At 38.2% G+C, this 18,828-nt stretch overlaps 2 protein-coding genes across 20 annotated transcripts in view; both read left to right on the top strand.

Moving 5' to 3' along the window:
- ANKRD44 (ankyrin repeat domain 44) overlaps window positions 1–14,693 on the top strand; it is a 143,265-nt gene extending 128,572 nt beyond the window's left edge. For 13 of the 18 annotated variants that reach the window (XM_074910755.1, XM_074910763.1, XM_074910760.1 and 10 more), the window contains 8 exons: window positions 356–572; window positions 1,298–1,385; window positions 3,319–3,402; window positions 4,677–4,822; window positions 5,661–5,743; window positions 6,904–6,986; window positions 7,888–7,979; window positions 10,178–14,693. In XM_074910755.1, coding sequence (XP_074766856.1) covers window positions 356–572; window positions 1,298–1,385; window positions 3,319–3,402; window positions 4,677–4,822; window positions 5,661–5,743; window positions 6,904–6,986; window positions 7,888–7,979; window positions 10,178–10,443 — 1,059 coding nt within the window. In that variant the 3' untranslated portion in view covers window positions 10,444–14,693. Of the gene's footprint in view, window positions 1–355; window positions 573–1,297; window positions 1,386–3,318; window positions 3,403–4,676; window positions 4,823–5,660; window positions 5,744–6,903; window positions 6,987–7,887; window positions 7,980–8,256 lie in introns of all 18 variants that reach the window. The other 5 variants (XM_074910769.1, XM_074910768.1, XM_074910764.1 and 2 more) reach the window with 3 other exon arrangements.
- Window positions 14,694–16,050: 1,357 nt separating this feature from the next.
- The window catches only part of PGAP1 (post-GPI attachment to proteins inositol deacylase 1), a 45,490-nt gene continuing 42,712 nt past the window's right edge, over window positions 16,051–18,828 (top strand). For both annotated transcript variants that reach the window (XM_074910771.1, XM_074910770.1), the window contains exon 1: window positions 16,051–16,223. In XM_074910771.1, the coding sequence (XP_074766872.1) occupies window positions 16,071–16,223 (153 nt within the window). In that variant the 5' untranslated portion in view covers window positions 16,051–16,070. The remainder of the gene's footprint in view (window positions 16,224–18,828) is intronic.

The raw sequence follows: 18,828 nt of genomic DNA, 5'->3' as shown, positions 1-18,828 counted from the left end.
TCTTTTTTTCCCTCAGTTCTTCTCTCACATTAATACATGGTTTTGAGAAGCCAGACTCAGGTTTTCTGAACATCACCCCTTGTAATCTGTTTCCTTAGTCTTAAACTCCTCCTGGTGTTGTGCCTCACCTAGTGGAGGCTCTTCCACAGACTAGGGATCAATACCTTTGAAAGACAGCACCAAATACATGTCAGTGTCTCAGTTACCACAGGTACTCATGGGAGCAAAGGAGCTTTAATCTCTCCCTTCTGAATCCCATCCAGGCCGTTTCATATTCACAGACATCAATCATTACATATTTCCCAGGCAAGAATCTGTATTATGTCAACCTCTTTACTAATTTCTTTGTTATCAGATTATGACTGGGCATGAAGAGTGTGTTCAGATGCTGTTAGAGAAAGAAGTATCTATTTTATGTAAAGACGCCAGGGGCAGAACACCTCTGCACTTTGCAGCAGCTCGGGGTCACGCCACTTGGCTGAGTGAGTTACTGCAGATAGCACTTTCAGAGGAAGACTGCAGTTTGAAAGATAATCAAGGTTATACACCACTGCACTGGGCTTGTTACAACGGTAAGTTTCTCCCTGTGGGCTTTTGCCAAGTTCAAATGTGGCCTCAGTTTTAGGGAAATGTGATAACAAAGCAACCTAACACTTCGAGAAGCTTGAAATGAAGAGGCAAATTATCTCCCCTCTACTTGCTCTCCGCAGTTAGCATTTGCTATGTTCACCATTCCCTTCCAAAGCCAGGGAAATTCCAGCCATACTTCCCAGTGGCTTTGCAGCTTGTTTGCTCCCAGTCACAGAAGGCCAGGGTGAAATTCTGATTTTACTGACATCAGTGATGAAATCCTCATTGGTTTCTGTGGGGCCAGGAATGCTCATTTGAGGTGTCACCTTCTTAGTTATTGATGCAAGACACTAGTGAATAGATGGATATTCTGAACTGAACTGATTATTCTAAACAGGATAATCTGAATTTGTTGCTTAAAATAAGGATAAAGCTTCCTAATACCATCATTTAAGACCATCTCTGAAGATGTGTAAGGCAACATACATAACATCACATTAAAAAGAGACATTTTTCCTTTCCTCTTTTTCAGTAAGTGGTAATATTAGCCTGGGTCTATCTTCCTGCTCTATTAAAAAAACCCCAAACTGTTTATAATTTTATCACATAAGAGCTTATATACACATTGTGTTCAACTTTAAGTGTTAAATTCTAATCTATAGAAGCCTAATATTAATTAAGTGAATTACTGGCTTTGTGCAAAACTTAAATGTCTGATCTCTTATAGGTCATGAAAACTGCATAGAGGTACTATTGGAACAAAAATTTTTCCGCACATTCTATGGTAATAGCTTCTCTCCATTGCACTGTGCCGTGTAAGTAGAAATCTCCAGTAACAAGTGATTTAGGATATGTCTGGAAAAATTAGCAGTATGAGAAGAAAGCTTTTTGGGGTTTTTTTGGTTTGTTTTTTTTTGGTTTTTTTTTTTTTTTTTCTGGCATGAGGAAATAATTTTAAAGCTGATCATAAAATTGCACTTCTGCTGAAAAAGTGCCAGAATAAAGAGTATTTTTTTGGAAAAATTTCATACATTTAGGCTATTTGATGAAATTCTGACTTGTAATTAAATAGCTGCATTTCTGCTCCCTTTCTAGTTTCTTTTCCCTTGCTTACAACTACAGACCTATGCCTTTTCTTCACACAGGCTGGAACTTCATAGCTCTTCCATTCTTAGGCCATGACCTGGGCTATAGTGCCTTGGTCCGTGTAAGTATGAGCTCTTGAGGTTCCTTTGAAACCCAGTGGCTGAAAGTTAAGAAATTTGTCAGAATCAAGATATCAGAATCAATCCTTTTTTAGCAATAGGAACAAAGTGATAATGAAGGAAGGGTTTGAAACAACAATCTGTGTCATGCTAGAATGCTGTTCTGTGCAGGCCATATTTTTTCCAAGACAGCTGAATGTTCTTCGGACTGATTTTCTTCATGGTCTTTTTTCTTTCTGTGATAATCTTTTGAAGGTTTGGTACTTCTTACTCAGGTCCCAGCCAAAGGGATTAATTTGTTGTAGAGGCACACTCTGTATCCAAAGTTCTCACATTACTTATAAAGAACAAAAACATGGTGGCTATTATAAGTTATTAATCTTCCATGCATGTATTTTATATATATTCATTATCCAAGTAAAGCAGTATATTTTCATATGGGAAGGATTCTAATTGAGCAAAATCATACCTTTTCATAACATAATTGTGAATGCATTTTTTAAAAAATGAAAGATTACTTTAGTTTGTAGGACCTAACATGCTTATTAAAACATAAGCAATCAGAAGAATAAGGAATTAAGCACTGAAAAAACAAATGCAAACTTTCCTAATTCCTGCCAACAGTTACAATGACTGTATTCTGTTCTGTGTTCTATTAGAAGAATGAATGTCTTCCAGAAGTAATGATAGGAGTTACTATTGTGTAGGCTTTCCTTCTACAGTCCATAGCATTGGAAAGTAGAAAAGTAATTTGTCATGTATCAAACTTTGAAATTGTAAAAACCACAATATATTAGAGAAATAAAAGCATATACAAAGCACTGGTTTTACTCAGCTTAAAATCATTAGTGGCTGAAACATTTTGAAATTTGAAATCTGAATTTGTAGTGATGGCTTTGAAAATGTTTTTCTCAATATTGATATTTTGTTAAACTAGTATGTTATTCTCAAACCCATTAAAAATGCGTGCAACTTTAAAATGAAAACAGCTACTAATCCAGCAGTGTGTATTAGATATACTATATGTCTAGTACTGTTTCTAAAAACTGTTTATTTCTATAATGAAATGAGACAAATTAATAATAACCAGAAAGAATATTAATTGAGTACATCCATCAAGGAAAAGTGTTAAATGTGTGAGTTTGAGGAGATGTGGGCTTCAGAACCTAAAGCATTAGAGGAAAGCTTTCTATATGTAGGTACCTACATATAGAGTGCTTTCCAGATCCAGGTGTGTTTGACATTTAAACTAAAGGATTTTAAGGCATTAAGGTTTTAATTCTAGGTTTGTGCTGCACTTTGTTACATTTGTGCGTACTGAATTGCAGGATCAGCTTTGCTTGAGACTGAAATTCATAGTAGCTGACACAGTTTTGTTAAATGGAGAGATGATAAATAATAAAAAATTTGACTAAAAGAATTATGCGAAGGTATGTTAGGATAACTTATAAGAAATATTAATGGGAAGTGTAGTAAATTAATATTGGAAAATGGGAAAAGATATAGACTTTTTACCTTTTTGAAAATGTTTTTTCTTTGGCAGAATCAATGATCATGAAAACTGTGCATCGCTGCTCATCGGAGCCATCGATGCCAGCATTGTCAATTGCAAAGATGATAAAGGAAGGTAATAGTTTCTTAAACAAATTGCATTTCATCGTCATGAATCCATCTAGTATTTTTCATAATTATTTCTGAACCTCTAGAACTTAATCCTTATCTGATATGGTTGAGCTAAGACTTGTCATGCTGACTTCCAGACAGGAGTTTACACTGCAAGAGAGTTCAATGGTGGCTCACTTGAACCAGGAGTACTATGAAATATTCAATTTCATAGTACATATGAAAAGAAATGCAAAAGAAATAGTATTTTGTTTGTTTAGAACAGCTATGACTATAGGCTGTTTACTTGAACCAGTTGTCTTTGTTTAATAATTAAACACATTTATCTTTGCTAAATGGAGTGATACTATGTATGCATGGAAAAGTAGTTAAAAGCTTTAACATTATGCTAGCACTCTGAGGGTGCAGAGCTCAAAACATGTCTGCAGCAAAATAATACTGATACAGCGAGCCAAATCCTTAATTTGTCACACTGGTAATCTTCTGTGTTTGTGTATAGATATATCTACTTTTAATTAAAATTGCTGAAATTCTAAAAATTTGTTACTCATTTTTGCTATTAATTAAAACAAATTCAAGACCTTCAGTAATGGTGATTACTTACTCCTGTAAAGATAAGACCCTCTTACCCTTACTGAGAAGCAAAACCTGAAGTAACACTAGGAGCTGGGCTGTGTACCAACCGTCTTTCATCTCTATTAGTCACACTTCAGACCCAAAATGTCGTAGGGAGACAGCGAACAAATTCTAGTGTCTCAGTCTTGTGGAAACTGGTAACTTTCAAAGGGGACAGAATTCCTTCTGCCTTTTATAGTAATACTGTTACTGTTGTTTGTTGCTGCAGTGTTTTTGACTATAACTTAAAGTACTTCATTTTTTTTAAATAATGGATCAGTTCTTCCCATCTTAGGCTTGTTTAAAAAAAAAAAAAATCAGGTGAATAAGTATGATGGATTGTACTGCTTTTCATATTACACAGTATGCTCCATTAAATTAAATATGCTGCTAATATGAGATTCTCAAGTGTCACATTGCCAGAGTATCATAGCCACCTTATGCTTCCCTTTTTTTAAAGTTTATATTGCACCAGAACAGAGACTGTAAATAGTATTTAACTTACTTCAGATGCTGCTACTGTAACGTTCCCTTTATGATAGCTCAAAAGTTTCATAAAAATAAAGAAAAAGTGTCTTTCACTTTCAGGTTCTTGAGAAGGTAAGGAAACAGGAATATTGTCATTCTTTAGCAACAGCTGTGGTTGTGTTACTTTCCCCACAGAACACCCCTTCACGCAGCAGCCTTCGCGGATCACGTGGAGTGCCTCCAGCTCCTCCTGACTCACAGCGCACAAGTGAATGCTGCAGATCACGCAGGGAAAACACCTCTCATGATGGCAGCTCAAAACGGTCACATAGGTGCTGTAGGTAAGTACATCCTTGCCTCTGTCTTGAAGGGTGAGTGCTACTGCGGTTACTATCCCAAGTAGGTGGTCTTTTTCCTGTGAAAACTAAGGAAGAAAAAGGAATTGTGTGGATGTCTGTAAGAAACTACCTTTACATTTGTAAAAAAATTATTTTTCTTCTCAATCATTGCTTCTCAGCAGTCTTGGTGAAAATTTGCAATAACAAACTTGAGTCTTACTTCCTCCTAAGAGCACACTGTAAAGAGCATGAGGGGAGTAGTAATTCTGTTCTCCTGTTTACTTCCTTGATTTTATGGAGCAATCAAACTGCACATGTGAAAAAGACTGTGTAACCTTTTCCCCCTGCTCTATTATAGGAAGTTGTATTCTTAAAATGGCAGCTATCAGCATCTGATTTTCCAGGCTAGACTATAAACTGTAGACATACAGATTAGGGTCATACTGCTTTAACAGAATTCCCTTCTCTCCACCTTCAGCAGCACAGACTGCACCCTAAATTTTCTGTATCCACTTAGTACTCTCAAAGCAGGATCCACAGTTCTCAGGAGGAGGTGATTCAGGCAGAACTTGCTGATTATTAGTTTATAACTAATATGTTTGACAGTTTGGGGCACAGTGAATGAGCTATTAGCTGTGCCTTTGCTTGCTGATTAACTGCACAAGATGAGTCTGTTCTCATTCGTTATTTTCACTTCATGTTCATAAAGCTTACATCACATAAAAACTTAATTGATTAGCATGTATGGACATGTATATTGAAATAGTAATTTTTTTCCCTCTGTTTTTACATGTTCATCTGCCCATTGGCTTTGTTCATTGATACCTATTCTATACCTCAGACTTTTTGGTGAACATTGCCAAGGCTGACCTGACATTAAAAGATAAGGACTCGAATACATCTTTGCACTTGGCTAGCAGTAAAGTAAGTTGAAGACCTCTGTATGCTTCTATTCTTGTCATAGTCTTTATGTCTGTATGTGTGTGTTTATGCTCCTAATTTTTTTTCTGCAGTGGAAATGTCACGATCAAGCTTGTGGTGAGGAAGGGGGCATTGGTCTAAGTTTTTTCTCAAGTCTGTTTCAAGGTTTAGTAAATTGAGAAAATATGGATGCTTCTTATGACAGCTGAAATATGAGGAAAGGAAACTAAGAGAAATGATGGAAAATCCTTTGAGATTTTACCAAATAATCTCACTGTAAAGTAGCTTAATGTGGGTTCAGTGACAACAACAAAAAAAAGAAGGTATTTATTCTTTTTTCTTATTCTTCAGTTTCTGTAGAAGGAACCCAAAATTTTTCCTTATGCTCTGTAGCAGTAAAACAGAAGCATTGATCAGATTAGTGGGGGTCTTTTCCTACCCTTTCTTCCTCTTAATTCAAATTGCTACTGCTGTTTCTGGAAGAAAAAATGCCCATGGGATTCCCTCTCCTGGGCCTTTTCTTTTGCTTCTACCCACAGATTGGATTCCAGTGTGATAGTATTACTCCGGCTTCTGCAGACACATGAGCCTCACTGAATTCTCAAGGTCTTTCAGGCAGCTGTTCACCTGCCAGGGCTGTAGGCTTGGCATTCGCAACTTGCTGTGCTCAAACAGTATCGGAACTAAGGCCTGGATCTGTATTATCTCCAAAGTTTCCTTGTTAGCACTCTCACATCAAAGGCATTTTGTAGTAGCTTATTTATAAGAGAGAAAGGCATGTAAAGACCCAGAAAGTGGGTCTTTCATTTCTGAGATTAAACTCTCTTCCTATGTTACTATGTAATTCTCATAAATAATCCATTGAATGCTCTCTCAAGAGAAACAGTAGTCTTCTCTGAAAGTTGACAAGGTGAACTCATATATAATGAATGGAGGGTTGAAAGACAGGTGAATGTCTAAACTTCTAAACACGCTAAAGCGTCCTAGCAGTGGCGGTTTGTAAATGGTGTACAGTTCACCTGCTACTTATATATCCTTATAAACTCAGTAGCAGGTATTGTATTTCAAATTGAGTTATTAAATTTCGCTTTTTTATGTAAAATTTCTTTCCATTTCAAACTCCTCAGCAAATTAACACTATTTGCTTTTTTCCCCAACTACAGGGTCATGAAAAATGTGCCTTGTTAATACTTGACAAGATACAAGAACAGAGCCTTATTAATGCAAAAAATAATGCATTGCAGACGTAAGTATAGCCTGATCCTCTCAAGTTCAGTTGACTTACCAGAAGATTACAATTTAGCATTCAAATTCATGTCTCAGATTTTTTCATGGAACAAAAAAGTTAATTTATAATTTATTTAGACTTAAGGTGATACATTTAACTTTTAGGGGGGGGTTTAGGTGGTATTTTATGTGCAACTCTCATTCACACCATACATTATCAGAAGAGTTAGAACCATCGATATTCTTACTCCAGCTGCAAATGTTTGACTGGGATGGGGAGATCCCCCAGTAGAAGATTGAACCACGAGTTCAGGTGGCAGATCATCTAGTGCTTGCAGAAGAATTCATTCCCTCTTAGCGCTTTTTTCCCCCCTGCAATACGAAATCGTTTTTCCTGTCCCATTAGGTGCCCCCAAACAGGACCATTGGGTGTTGGAAAGGAGCAAACCGCTGGTTATTTTTAATTTCCAGTTGTTCTGCAGTAATGGAGATTAGCAATTGAGTATTCAAGGATAAAAAGGCAATATGATGATTCTGAGCAGTAGTAGCCAGAATTAAGGATGGAACAAAAGCATTTATTCAGTCTGAGATTAATTTTCCTTTTAAATGTCAATTATATGTGCTGCAAACAGTGGAAAAATTAGAGCTTTTTAAAGAAAGCCTTTAGACTGGAAAGTATTAAGCAATCTTTGTGTATGTAAAAGGTAATTATAGTTGTCTTGCACATATATTTTATAGATGTGGAACATGAGGATTATTTTAAAGGCTGTAATGTAGTTTAATGTCTACAATATAATTGTAATGATCCAAAGAACGAAAACATTCTCTCTCTGAGGCTGGGTATGCTTTAAGCATTATCTCACTTTTTTTAGGAAGTCTGTTTTAAACTGACCTTGAATTTAGTTGTCATGTTTTTGTAGACCTCTCCATATTGCTGCACGAAATGGCTTAAAGATGGTGGTTGAAGAGTTGCTAGCCAAAGGGGCATGTGTCCTAGCAGTAGATGAAAATGGTAAGTAAATAATAAACTCTGACAATCTTCAGTAGGACCTAACAGGTAATTTTACAACAGACCGAAGCAATAGACTTAAAAGCTGATGATAGACATCATTGATGCTTTTATCCTTCCAAGAACAGACAATGAGCTGTGTGAGTACCTATTAAAAAAACAAGATAATATTTATTTTTACTGAATATAAAAATGTATTCTATACATCACAGCGGTCCCTTTTACTGTTCATTTTGCATGTACTGTCAACAGCTAGTCTTTTTTTAATGCTTGAGTGCAGTGGTAACTTGAATTTCCTAAACATGCAAGTGGCACCGGATAATTCTGACGCCTTGCAGAAGAATTAAGGATTATGCATTCAATCAGCGCATGTTTTAATGGGTAGGAAGAAAACCATCAACATATGTTTGATTGTGTCCTAGTTCATTCTGAGAGCAAAGCTTGTGCTTATCAATTATCTGACCTTATCCAAGGTGCAAGTAAATTACTGTTGCTCATAAAATATATGATTAGTTAATAAATCTGATAATTTTGTTTCAGATCTCAATGAAGTCTTTCCCTAAACACTATAAAGCCCATAGAGTGCTGTGCTTCTATAATTAATGTTTTCAAAAATGTCTTCCTGAAATAAGCTGGTCTTTCTTACAATACTGACTTCATGGCATTATTGTAACAATTTGGTACCTCCATCTTCCCATATCTGTAATGTAACTATAATAATACTCACCCATCATTGCAAGACATTTGAGATCTATGGATGAAAAGAACTGAGTGGTGAGTATTTACTACTAACCAAATGATACCTAGATATACTTGCATGAATGAGTTCTGCTGAAGTCATCTGGCCCTAACCTCGTTTTAGAGATAGGGGACAGAAAAATGAGCCAGACTAGCTTCTAACCACAGTCTTTATAATTAAAATTGTACATACAGATCCAGCTAATTTGCATGTACGTAACAAATGAAAATTTAAATTTTACACACATTTAACTCTTCTAGGAACAATTGCACATGCAGTTTAAAAGAGAGGAATTTAAGTACAATCTTAGTATAAGTACAACTCTAAAGAATACTCCAGCTTGGAACTCGGTGGAAGAGGAAATTCCATTTAGGGTATGCATTCACTGCAGTCAGTGCTTAAATGTGGGTAGTTTGCTACAAAAATGTACTCACATTTGTCCACCAAACTCATCTACACTGCAGGTGTTCTCGGCTTCCTTAAGGCAGTAGGAATCAGTAGCAGTCATTGCCTCAGATTACTGTTGCTGCAGCGCTTAGGGTTCAGCCATCTGCAAAAGAATTTGATTGCTCTTAAGCATAATGGAGGATTTGTTGGAAAGCACTGGGGTACTACACAGCAGCCTTCAAAATATATAGATGGCAAGTGTGATCCGCATACTGGTTTCCAAGATTTGCATACGTGAAGAGCTGCTTTAGGGGCAGCGCTTGGGCAGGAGCCAAGTTAAACTGCAGTGAAGACAAACTTTTAATAGCCCCCCCACCCCGTTCTTTGTTTTACTGTTTACTGACATCTGTATAATATTAACATTGTATTTAAAGTGTATGCCATGCTTTCTGAATAGAGTCATTATTTTTCTAACATAATGTAAATTTGGGTAATTAAACATCCATGTAGCCATACCCGCTATACCTCTACCAAGTGCACTGGTCTAATTCTTTTCTCTATTAATTTAATTCCTAAATAAACTGCTTTCCAAGTTGAGCAGATACACGACTGATAAAACCATTTGCTTATTACTTCAAAATATTTTTAAACTAATATCTTTTACGTTCTAATGAAAGTCATTGTTCTCAGAATGAGACTTGTTCATACGCACAGAAACTGGAGCCAGTTTCTGTCCCTGTCGCTGTACTCCCCGTGTTCTGTATTCATCATACCGTCTGTGCTGTAGAACTGTGTTTAGCAAGTGCTTTTATTCATATCGTGAAGTCTGTTTGCTGCCTGATTTTTAAAAAAATAGTGCTTGTTGTGGTCACAGTGATTTAAATGCTCCGTAAAGTGTGTATTTTCCCAGCATGTCTAATTTAAAATAAGTAACATAGTCCTGTTGCCTGGCATGGTTGTAACTGAACATACATCTCCTGCTTACGACGTCATCTAGAGATGTATATGAGGAATTCTCAGCGCCATTCTGAGTACCCTTAGTACTAACCATTGCCTTGTCTGCATTTGTGCCCAGGTCATACGCCAGCCCTGGCTTGCGCTCCTAACAAAGACGTGGCTGACTGCCTGGCACTCATTTTGGCTACCATGATGCCTTTTTCTCCTTCCAGTTCAATGACGGCTTTCAACTTCGTTTGTTTTAAAAAAGACAATTTGGGCAGGACACATCTCTGCGATGGCTCCAGTATGAGTAGCATTAACTCTTACAATAAGCCCTTGAGTAATAACATAGGAACAGTGGATGGGTACAATGAAAATGATTCAGATTCTGAAACATTTTGACTTTTTGGTATTTAAAAACTATTTTTCTTTATTATTTCATTTCAGCTTTATTTTTGTCTTTTTAAACAGCTCAAAACCCACGGCTATATGCTTAATTCTTATTCCTGATAAGTAGGTATTGAAAGATTTGTAGTGTTGATGAGAATCAAGCCTTGAAATAACAAAGTTAGAGGGATTTACTGGAACATGCTCCTATTAGTGTTCTGCAGCTTTTTAGTTTCCTGATGTTTTCTTTAGGCCCTAAGTGCCCCTGTGGAAAGTCTCTACCTCTTATTTTAAGTAGAAAAAGAGAAAATGCCTTTTTTCTTTTTGACAGCACAAATAAACAGGGAACTATTTGTAAAAAGTTCTTACATGTATTAGCTGTACCTTTAGTAAACAAACATATTTCCAGTGTAGCCTTCATGGATTCGAGCATCACCCCTTTCCTATGTTTGTCTGTCTCCTGCTTCCAGGGGGTCTGATAATTAGATAATTTTTTTACACAAACCAAAGGTAAAGTTGTAAATCTTAAAACTGCCTGTATTACTTTTCTACAGGAAATGAAACCTTTTACATTCTGCGTGTATTAAGCACTTAAACTTACAGAAGGCACTTTTTACAGTTCCTAGTTGCAGCACACAATTAGAAAAACATGGTTATTAACTCTTAAGGCCAAATTCTACTTGTCTCACCATATTTTCCCGTGGACATTAGTGGAACTGCTTGTATAAAATGAAAATCACTTAGCCCTTATTTTTTTTCAATTCAGCACAAACATGTACAATTTATTTGCACTACAGAATTAGGGTCATTAGATGTTTCTGTCACCTGAGCCATTAATCATGAATCTAGTACCAGAAAAAAAAAAGGGGGCAGGGGGCGGAGGGAAATCAGGTGTAGACAAAGGTGTATGTAAAAATTTATAATGACTTGCCAACTTAAATGGATTTTTTTCCTTTTCTGTGCTTAAATAACTTTTACTGTAAAAATTATCAAATTTTTACATACTTTTGCCAGTGTTTGGATTAACAGAGCAAAAGTAAAGCAATGAAAGCATAACACCAAAAGTTGATATACCAAACACCAGAAAACATAGTAGTGACCATGCAGGGGATTGGAGATACATGCTAAAAAAGCCTACTGTCACCAGCTTTTAAAGCAATGTCAACTTTGTGAATATGTTTACTCCTTCTGCCAAAGTTTCTAGGTCAAATGGACCACGACCCTCATCTGCAACAGATGTACAAAAGGAAGAATGAGACTTTGTAAACAAAAACAAACAAACAAAAAGCTATCATGAACTAACCAGCTGTACCAAGAGGACCAAAATGCTTCAGTAATTAAATGGAAGACTTTGCTACTTTTATTTTTTCTTCAAATGTGAGTGACATAATGAAGTAGTTTTTCTAAACCATAAAAATATAAACTTTTGAGGTAATGAGTAGTCTTGAGTGAATTTTACATTTTATGACACAGGTTTCAAGTTGACATTTGTAACTGACGATGTGTTGACCACAGGTGTTTTTTTTTCCAGACTAAAGAATATGTTCATATACTTTTAATGTAAATGTGTTTATATTTATTTGAAATGAAACAAATGCCCAGGAATAATAACTATGGCTTGTTCTCCTAGTTAGCGTTTGTGCATACTATTTGGCATGATGCAAAATGAAATGTGAATCTAGGCAAGACTAATAGCCTGACTAGAAAAAGGAAGGGCTGATGCACTTTGGGAGAGTGCCTGTCTTCTTGTATGGAATGCAAAGATTAAGTCCACAGGCTGTATGAGTAAAAAGCAGAAAGCAAAACACCTTCTCTCATTTAAGAGCATAAGAAAGGGATCCCAGCCACTTGCTAGACAAGTGAGAGAACACTATACAGCTACAGTGATGAAGGGAAAAAGTAGTATAGCATGGAGTCAAGGTGTTCAAGTTCCTGTGATTCATGCTCAGGCTGTCTGCAGGCCTACATCTGTGCTGGGAGGAGAAGATGAGCTTCCTCAGTGCAGACATTCGGCAGGGTAAATGAAAAACAAGGATTTTTATTGTAGTTGCAGTTTTTAGCCATGTTCCACTGAATTGTTAAAAATGTATTGGCAGAATCCAATTCTTTAATTAGGAAGAAAATTATATATTTGGTTTATTTTGGTTTGCTAAAAGTAGATACAATTTCCTTGAACGTTAGGTAAAAGTAAATATTGTTTCCTCGAACATTAACAAATTTCCAAATTTTATGACAAAAAAATCACAAGGATTAGTGTCTCTAAAGGTGAACATTTCTTTTCCCTCAACTCTATATTTTATGCAGTAGAATGACAGAGCACCTGAAACCCTGGTTTTCTCCTCAGAAATAGCACAGAATAATATTTTTATGATTGATTTTTCTCAACAGTTTTGCTTTTAAAAGTTGCAGAATAGCAATAACCACCTTACTTTAAGCACTGAAAATAAGAGGAGAAATCAGTTGTTAAAGTTTTCAGCAGTGTCTGTTCAGAAATGAATAGAAATCCCAAAATTTGCTTTTTTAATATGGAATGATGGCATTGAAAGCAAATAAACAGATGGGAAATGGCTGCCACCTGTCTAACAGCAGGACCAGCCTTTTAATCTTATTTTAACCAGAGAGGTAGGTAGGCTCCTTGGCAGGATTAGTTATAAATCTCACCCTGAAATACAGAAAGTTAAGCTATCCTACATTAAGTTGTTTCATTAGGAAAAAAAGAGTCCTCTTTGCAAAGAGGATGATGTATTATTTTAAGCAGCCATTAAAAAAAGTCAGTATTTTTACTTGCTACCATACAGAGTTACTGAAAATATTTCTGTATATTTACAATACCTTGTAACTCTGGTAATTGCATAGTCCAACAACTGCTGCATCTTGATGATGTATACAGCATTATAGAAACATAGGTGATTACTGAATTACTTTGATCCTTCTAGGAACCAAATCTAAACTTTATTGATTAAACTTTTCTGTAAACTAACAACGATATAAGTAGGCAATATTCCAAAAATCATAGAAACACACGATTTGTTAGCATCTTAAGGGCACTGCGAACATCATGTTTTGAGTATGCTGTATTTAGGAGGAAAACTGTCACGAGCAAGATATTTGGAAGTACTCAGTATTGGCCTATCCCACATGAGTTACCAGAATCCCTTTTTTCGTATGCTAGTACGTTAATCTGTAACATAATTTATCACATGTAGAAATAAATTTCTAATTTAGGACAGGTATTTAAGCATGGAAATAATTTTACTCTTGTAAATAATCTTCTTGCCTTTCTGTGGACTTTTTACAAGAGTAGAGTTAGTCATACATAATTGTTGCACTTAACCCTGGATCCTGCAATTTACAGTACATGGAGGACTCCTGTGTCTGCACCAAGCAGAGGTTATTTGGGAGGGGCAGCCATCTGCCCAGGTGTCTTAGCAGGGTTGTTTCTTCCTGTGTTTTAACCACAGCTGCAGGTGGAGCCCATAGCAGGATGGGATCGCAAGTCTCATAAATACTGAGTTACAACCTCTGGACTGCCTGAAATTGCTGTGAAATAGCTCAGGGGATTTCTGTTCATTGCTACTAAAAGGGCACCATAATGTGTTTGATACTTTTATGCAGTAAACAACTGCCTGATGATTGAATTAGAACAAACACATGAAATGAATTGTTTATTCATTGTACTGTTGAGAAACTTGGTTATGTATCTTGAGGATGATTTTTAAAAAATTTTGTGATTTTTATTCTTAGTCATGTAAGAAATATTAGAGTGCCTTTTTATATTTGTGTATTATGGAAATGTTTCGTGAAACTCGTCTTTTTTTTAATTATTATTATTTGAGTGTTATAAAAGCAATATATTACCAGTAAATTTTCATTTCAAACCTTCTTTGAATGTATAAAGTGATTCTTCTTTTCATATGTTCTACCTGCATTGAAATGAAAATTAATATGCTAAATTTCTATAGGAATAATGTATAATTTTTGCAGTGCTGAAAATGCTTTCTTATTACACAAAAAGTAAACCTTAGGTCAGTGTTATAGGAAAGGGCGTTTTAAACTAGTGACAATCTGAGTGTGTGTATAAAATGTAATTTTATGCGTTTCTTATGCAGTGATCTACATATTAAAGCCAATATCTTATGTTTTGTAGGTTTTGTCTTATATTTTCTGCTTTAGCATGTGCAATATATCTTTACAAACCATGTGATACGAATCTGGTGCCAGTGTTATATTTTGCATAACATTTGTAATAAACAATATAAAATATTGTTTGATGGTTTCAGTGGGGTTTTGTCAGTATTGTTTGCTTTTTGTAAATTGAAGTTTAAGGACTTGGGTAAATGTCACATATGAAATGAGGAAAGAGACTTAATTCAGTGAATGACTTGGAATTCAACCTGAATTTTCTCAAGCACAGTTTAGTAACTTTTTCAACTACTGAATGCTGTAATAATGTAATGAAGAACCCTAACTGTAAACTACTCTTGCAATGCATTCAGATGGTTATTTTTACAAATAAAAATGGTACAAATACAGTTGGAATGAGTAAATTTTGTTTCTTTTCAAGGAGGGGGAAAGGCTTACGTATTTAGCTGTGACAATGAAAATGCAACTCCATCTATTTCTATTTCCCTCATATGTAACTACCCCTTGTCTTAGTAAGTTCACGTTAGTATTGTTTCCCATGTAGATTGTGGGGGAGTAACTTTTTTTTTGGTCGGTTATTAAATATTTTACTGTTAGTTCTGACCGATGAGCAACGCCAGCAATTGCAGGTGTTGTACATGAGGGTGGGGTATCAGTCCCACAGAGACTAAAACCCAATGAAGAAAAGTGCCTAAATATAGTAAAAGTGTTTAATTAAAGGAAACAAACAAAACTCACAAAAAAAAACCCCGGCTCCTCTACCCCCAAAAACCCCAAACCAACACCAGCCACCATCAACGTCTTTTACGTATTCAGTGCTTGAAGCTTTATGGATGTTTTGACTAAACGGTTAACAGGACAGGAACCTTAAAAGCGCCTGAACCGTGGGGTTTGCAGGTTTGTTTTCGGCAAGGTGAGCCGCCGCGATGCTCTAGCCCCGCTCCTGTCGGCACCCCCTGCCCTTGCTGCCAGCGCGGAGGCGCAGCGGTAAACCCAGGCACCCAGGGGGCATTTTGGGCTCCGCAAACGCCGATGAGACGCCGCCGCCTGTTGAGGCGGGCGAGGGGAAGGAGTGTCCCCTCACAGACCTCAGTCCGACGCGGCGCCCCGTCAGCAGCAGCGAGCCCGCGGGCCGGACGCGGCTAAGCAGGCGCCCCGTCAGTGCCATGCTAGGGAGGTCGGTCATGGCGGACACGCCTTCCCCTACAAGCTACCGGCTCGGGGAAAGCCGCTGGGGAGGTTCCTGACCTCCCCGTAATGGCTCCCAGGCTCCCGACATGGCGGACGGACCCTCCTCAGGCGGGGGGGAGGCGACCAGCCAAGCGCCGGGACCTTCCCAAGATGGCGGCCGCCCCTCCCGCTCCCGGCGGCGGCCAGGTCGTGGCGCCAGCCCGCCCGCCCGCCCCGCCTCCCGGGCGGTGGCGCTTCCCGCCCCGCTCCGCCGTGCCTGTGTGCGCGGAGAGCCCGCGGGGGGACGGGGGCTCCGCTCCAGCACCGCCATGGTGCGGGGGGGCTGCCGGCCGCCCGCGTTGGCGGCGCTCTTCTACGGGGCGCTGGCGGCCCTGGCGCTGCTGGGGGTGCGGGACGTGCTGTTCCTCTACGAGGAGAACCGGTGCAGCATGACCTACATGTACGAGTACCCCGAGTACCTGGTGAGTGAATGTGGCGGCGGGAGGCGCCGAGGGAGCGGGCGGCGGTGTAACAGGTGGGAGCCCGCCGGTCCCGGGGCGGCCCCGCCCGCCTCGCCTCAGCCGGGAGCCGCTCGCCTGAGGCGCTGCTCGCCTCGGCTGCCCGCCTCTGCCCTGCCACAGGGAACGGGAAACGGCCCCGAAGGCGCTCAGCCGCGGGAGAGCCGCCGCACAGGCGACTCCCAGCTGCTCCCGTAACTTTGGGGTTAGCTAACTTGGCTGAGGCGGCGCCTGCAGAATAGCAAGCTGTAAATGGGGCAGAAATAGTTTTGGCTTGGTCGGTGTAGCTGGCGAAACGCTCTGCTTTGGCTGCATCATGTAATGGTGCACCTTGGATAGCTACGGAAGGGAAAAGCTGTCTACCTGTAAAGTAACGAGGTGTTTTGTGCCGCTGCCTGTATTACAAAAGAAAACGAATAAAAAAGCTTCCGATTTTCTAACCGGTAAGTACCTGTAGTCCTGGTAAAACCGGTCAAAAGCTTATCCAAGCTTTTGCAAGGGAAGAGGCTGGGGCAGGTCCTCTGACAGCACTCACAGCACTGTTAGTTGCCCAGGAGGCTGCGTCTTGTACTTCTTGGTCCTTTTTGTGACATTATAGAGCGTGAAGCAATTAACGTGTTTTAAAAAAAGTGAATAACTAAAGATTCAAATCTGAGCGTATTTCTCGAGCTGAAGAACAGTAGTGCAAAGTCTTCGCGGTGAGCACTTTGTAGGTGGCACATCCCACCACGTATGGGAGAACTTGTAAATCTGTCTGAGGTCCCTCTTGCTTTGCTAATGAAGCCTTTTAGAAACCTCTTTGAAAACCTTGAATCAGATTGAGAGAGAGGACTGCTGATGGAACTTGTTTTCCAGACATGGTATTATGGCTTAATAGCAGGAAAATGTAAATATGTGGTAGGTTCACTGCTAATACTGCATAAACAATTTCTCTTTCTAATAGCAGTTCTCAATACAGTGTTTTCTGTCCTATTAAAAGCATCCCAAAGCATGTTTTGTTGTCTCTTAAACATTCATTTAGCATTATCTAGGATATAATCTATGTTGAAAAATAAATGAACTGCTCTGAGGCAGGTGGCAAGCTGTCTTGCATAGTAAAAAAACCCCCCACCTTACTACCTAAATTGGTAATGAAGCAGGAAGTTAATTTTTGGATCTGTTAACCTCCATTCGCTACTTTGACATAGTCATGTTAGCTTACAAAAGAGAACCTGTGTGGTGATGTTGGTGGTTGCCTGAAATTCTCATCTGCCATCACACATCTTTTGTATTTACTCATTATGTCAAGGTTTAAATTCTAAGCACCTTTAGATAAGTGTTGTGCTGGTAGGAGATGCAAGGCTTAAGGGTAAGCAGTAGCTCCATGCAGGACATGCAAGTCACAGTTGGCTATATGCCTTTCAGAATTTCTATCCTAAACAATCAATTTTACTTTATAGAAAACAGTACTTTTGTGGGCAGAGAAATTATGAATTTGTCGGGGTTTGCCGAGGTATTTTACTTTTCAAGCACCTCTTTATTGTTGGAGGGGTTGTTTGTTTAGTTTTTCATGTAATGCTGGCATTGGTAGGAAACCACAAGGTAGGAATTTCAGGTGAGGGTTACCTGTCCTCCCTTCCAGATTGGGTATCACATTACAAAACAACTATTTGAGCAATTAAACACATGAATCTTCATTTCTTTTGTGTCTAACAGTGTGGGTTAGCTCACAGTCAAGCTAATACTAAGTAATTAAGTAAAAGGAATCGGCTTGGATTTTTTTTTCTTTTTTGTAGTTAACCATATTTTTTTGCATGAGTTGTAGAACTGCAGTATTTGATTTTAACCTACCCTTGTCCTGTCCAGTTAAGCCTGATAAGAAATTTGGAAGTTAGTAATCAGAACTTTTTCACATAAACCTAATTTCTTTGGGAATCAGGGTGAAAAATTAAGCCTACATTGACACTGTAAAAAGTTACTGTAGCTCACTACAACCAATTATATAACCAACATCTTGGGAATTCAGAATTTACCACCACTGTCATGGAACATGAATGTCTGCCTGTTTTTCTTTGGAGTTATGTGTTGCCATTTTGTTACAATATTTGAGCATGTGATTTACTGAAAAACCCTGTTGTTTTGTTAGTACAGTTCTCACAGATTGTGTATTTTTTTTGCTTTCAACATTGACCCACAGAAGGGTGGCTCATTCATTTTATGTTCTGTAAAAGTTTTGGAAAAGACAATCAAGAGGATACTGGGGAAGAACAGCTGATGATCCATCAGGAAGTCCCACGAACATATCTTGATGGCACTTAGTTGAGTAATGGAAACAGATTAAGTCTTTTTTTCACGGAATTTTGAAAGCTTTTGTAAAAGGAGGAGTAGGTAGAAATGAGAAGGGGACAGTGAAGTTGGAAAGGTGAGATGATGGAAAAAAAGTAAAGAATGTTGAAAGGATTATCTGAAGACATAAGCCCTGAACAGAGCTTAACCTCTAATATGTGTATATTGTTATAATATATTATAAAAATGTTTATATATTATAGAATACACATTTTAAATACATATCAAATGTAAAAGGTTGCAA

Source organism: Athene noctua, chromosome 7 (genome assembly GCF_965140245.1).
Source record: "Athene noctua chromosome 7, bAthNoc1.hap1.1, whole genome shotgun sequence".
In the NCBI taxonomy this organism is placed as follows: domain Eukaryota; kingdom Metazoa; phylum Chordata; class Aves; order Strigiformes; family Strigidae; genus Athene; species Athene noctua.
This window is presented reverse-complemented; position numbering and strand designations above follow the sequence as displayed.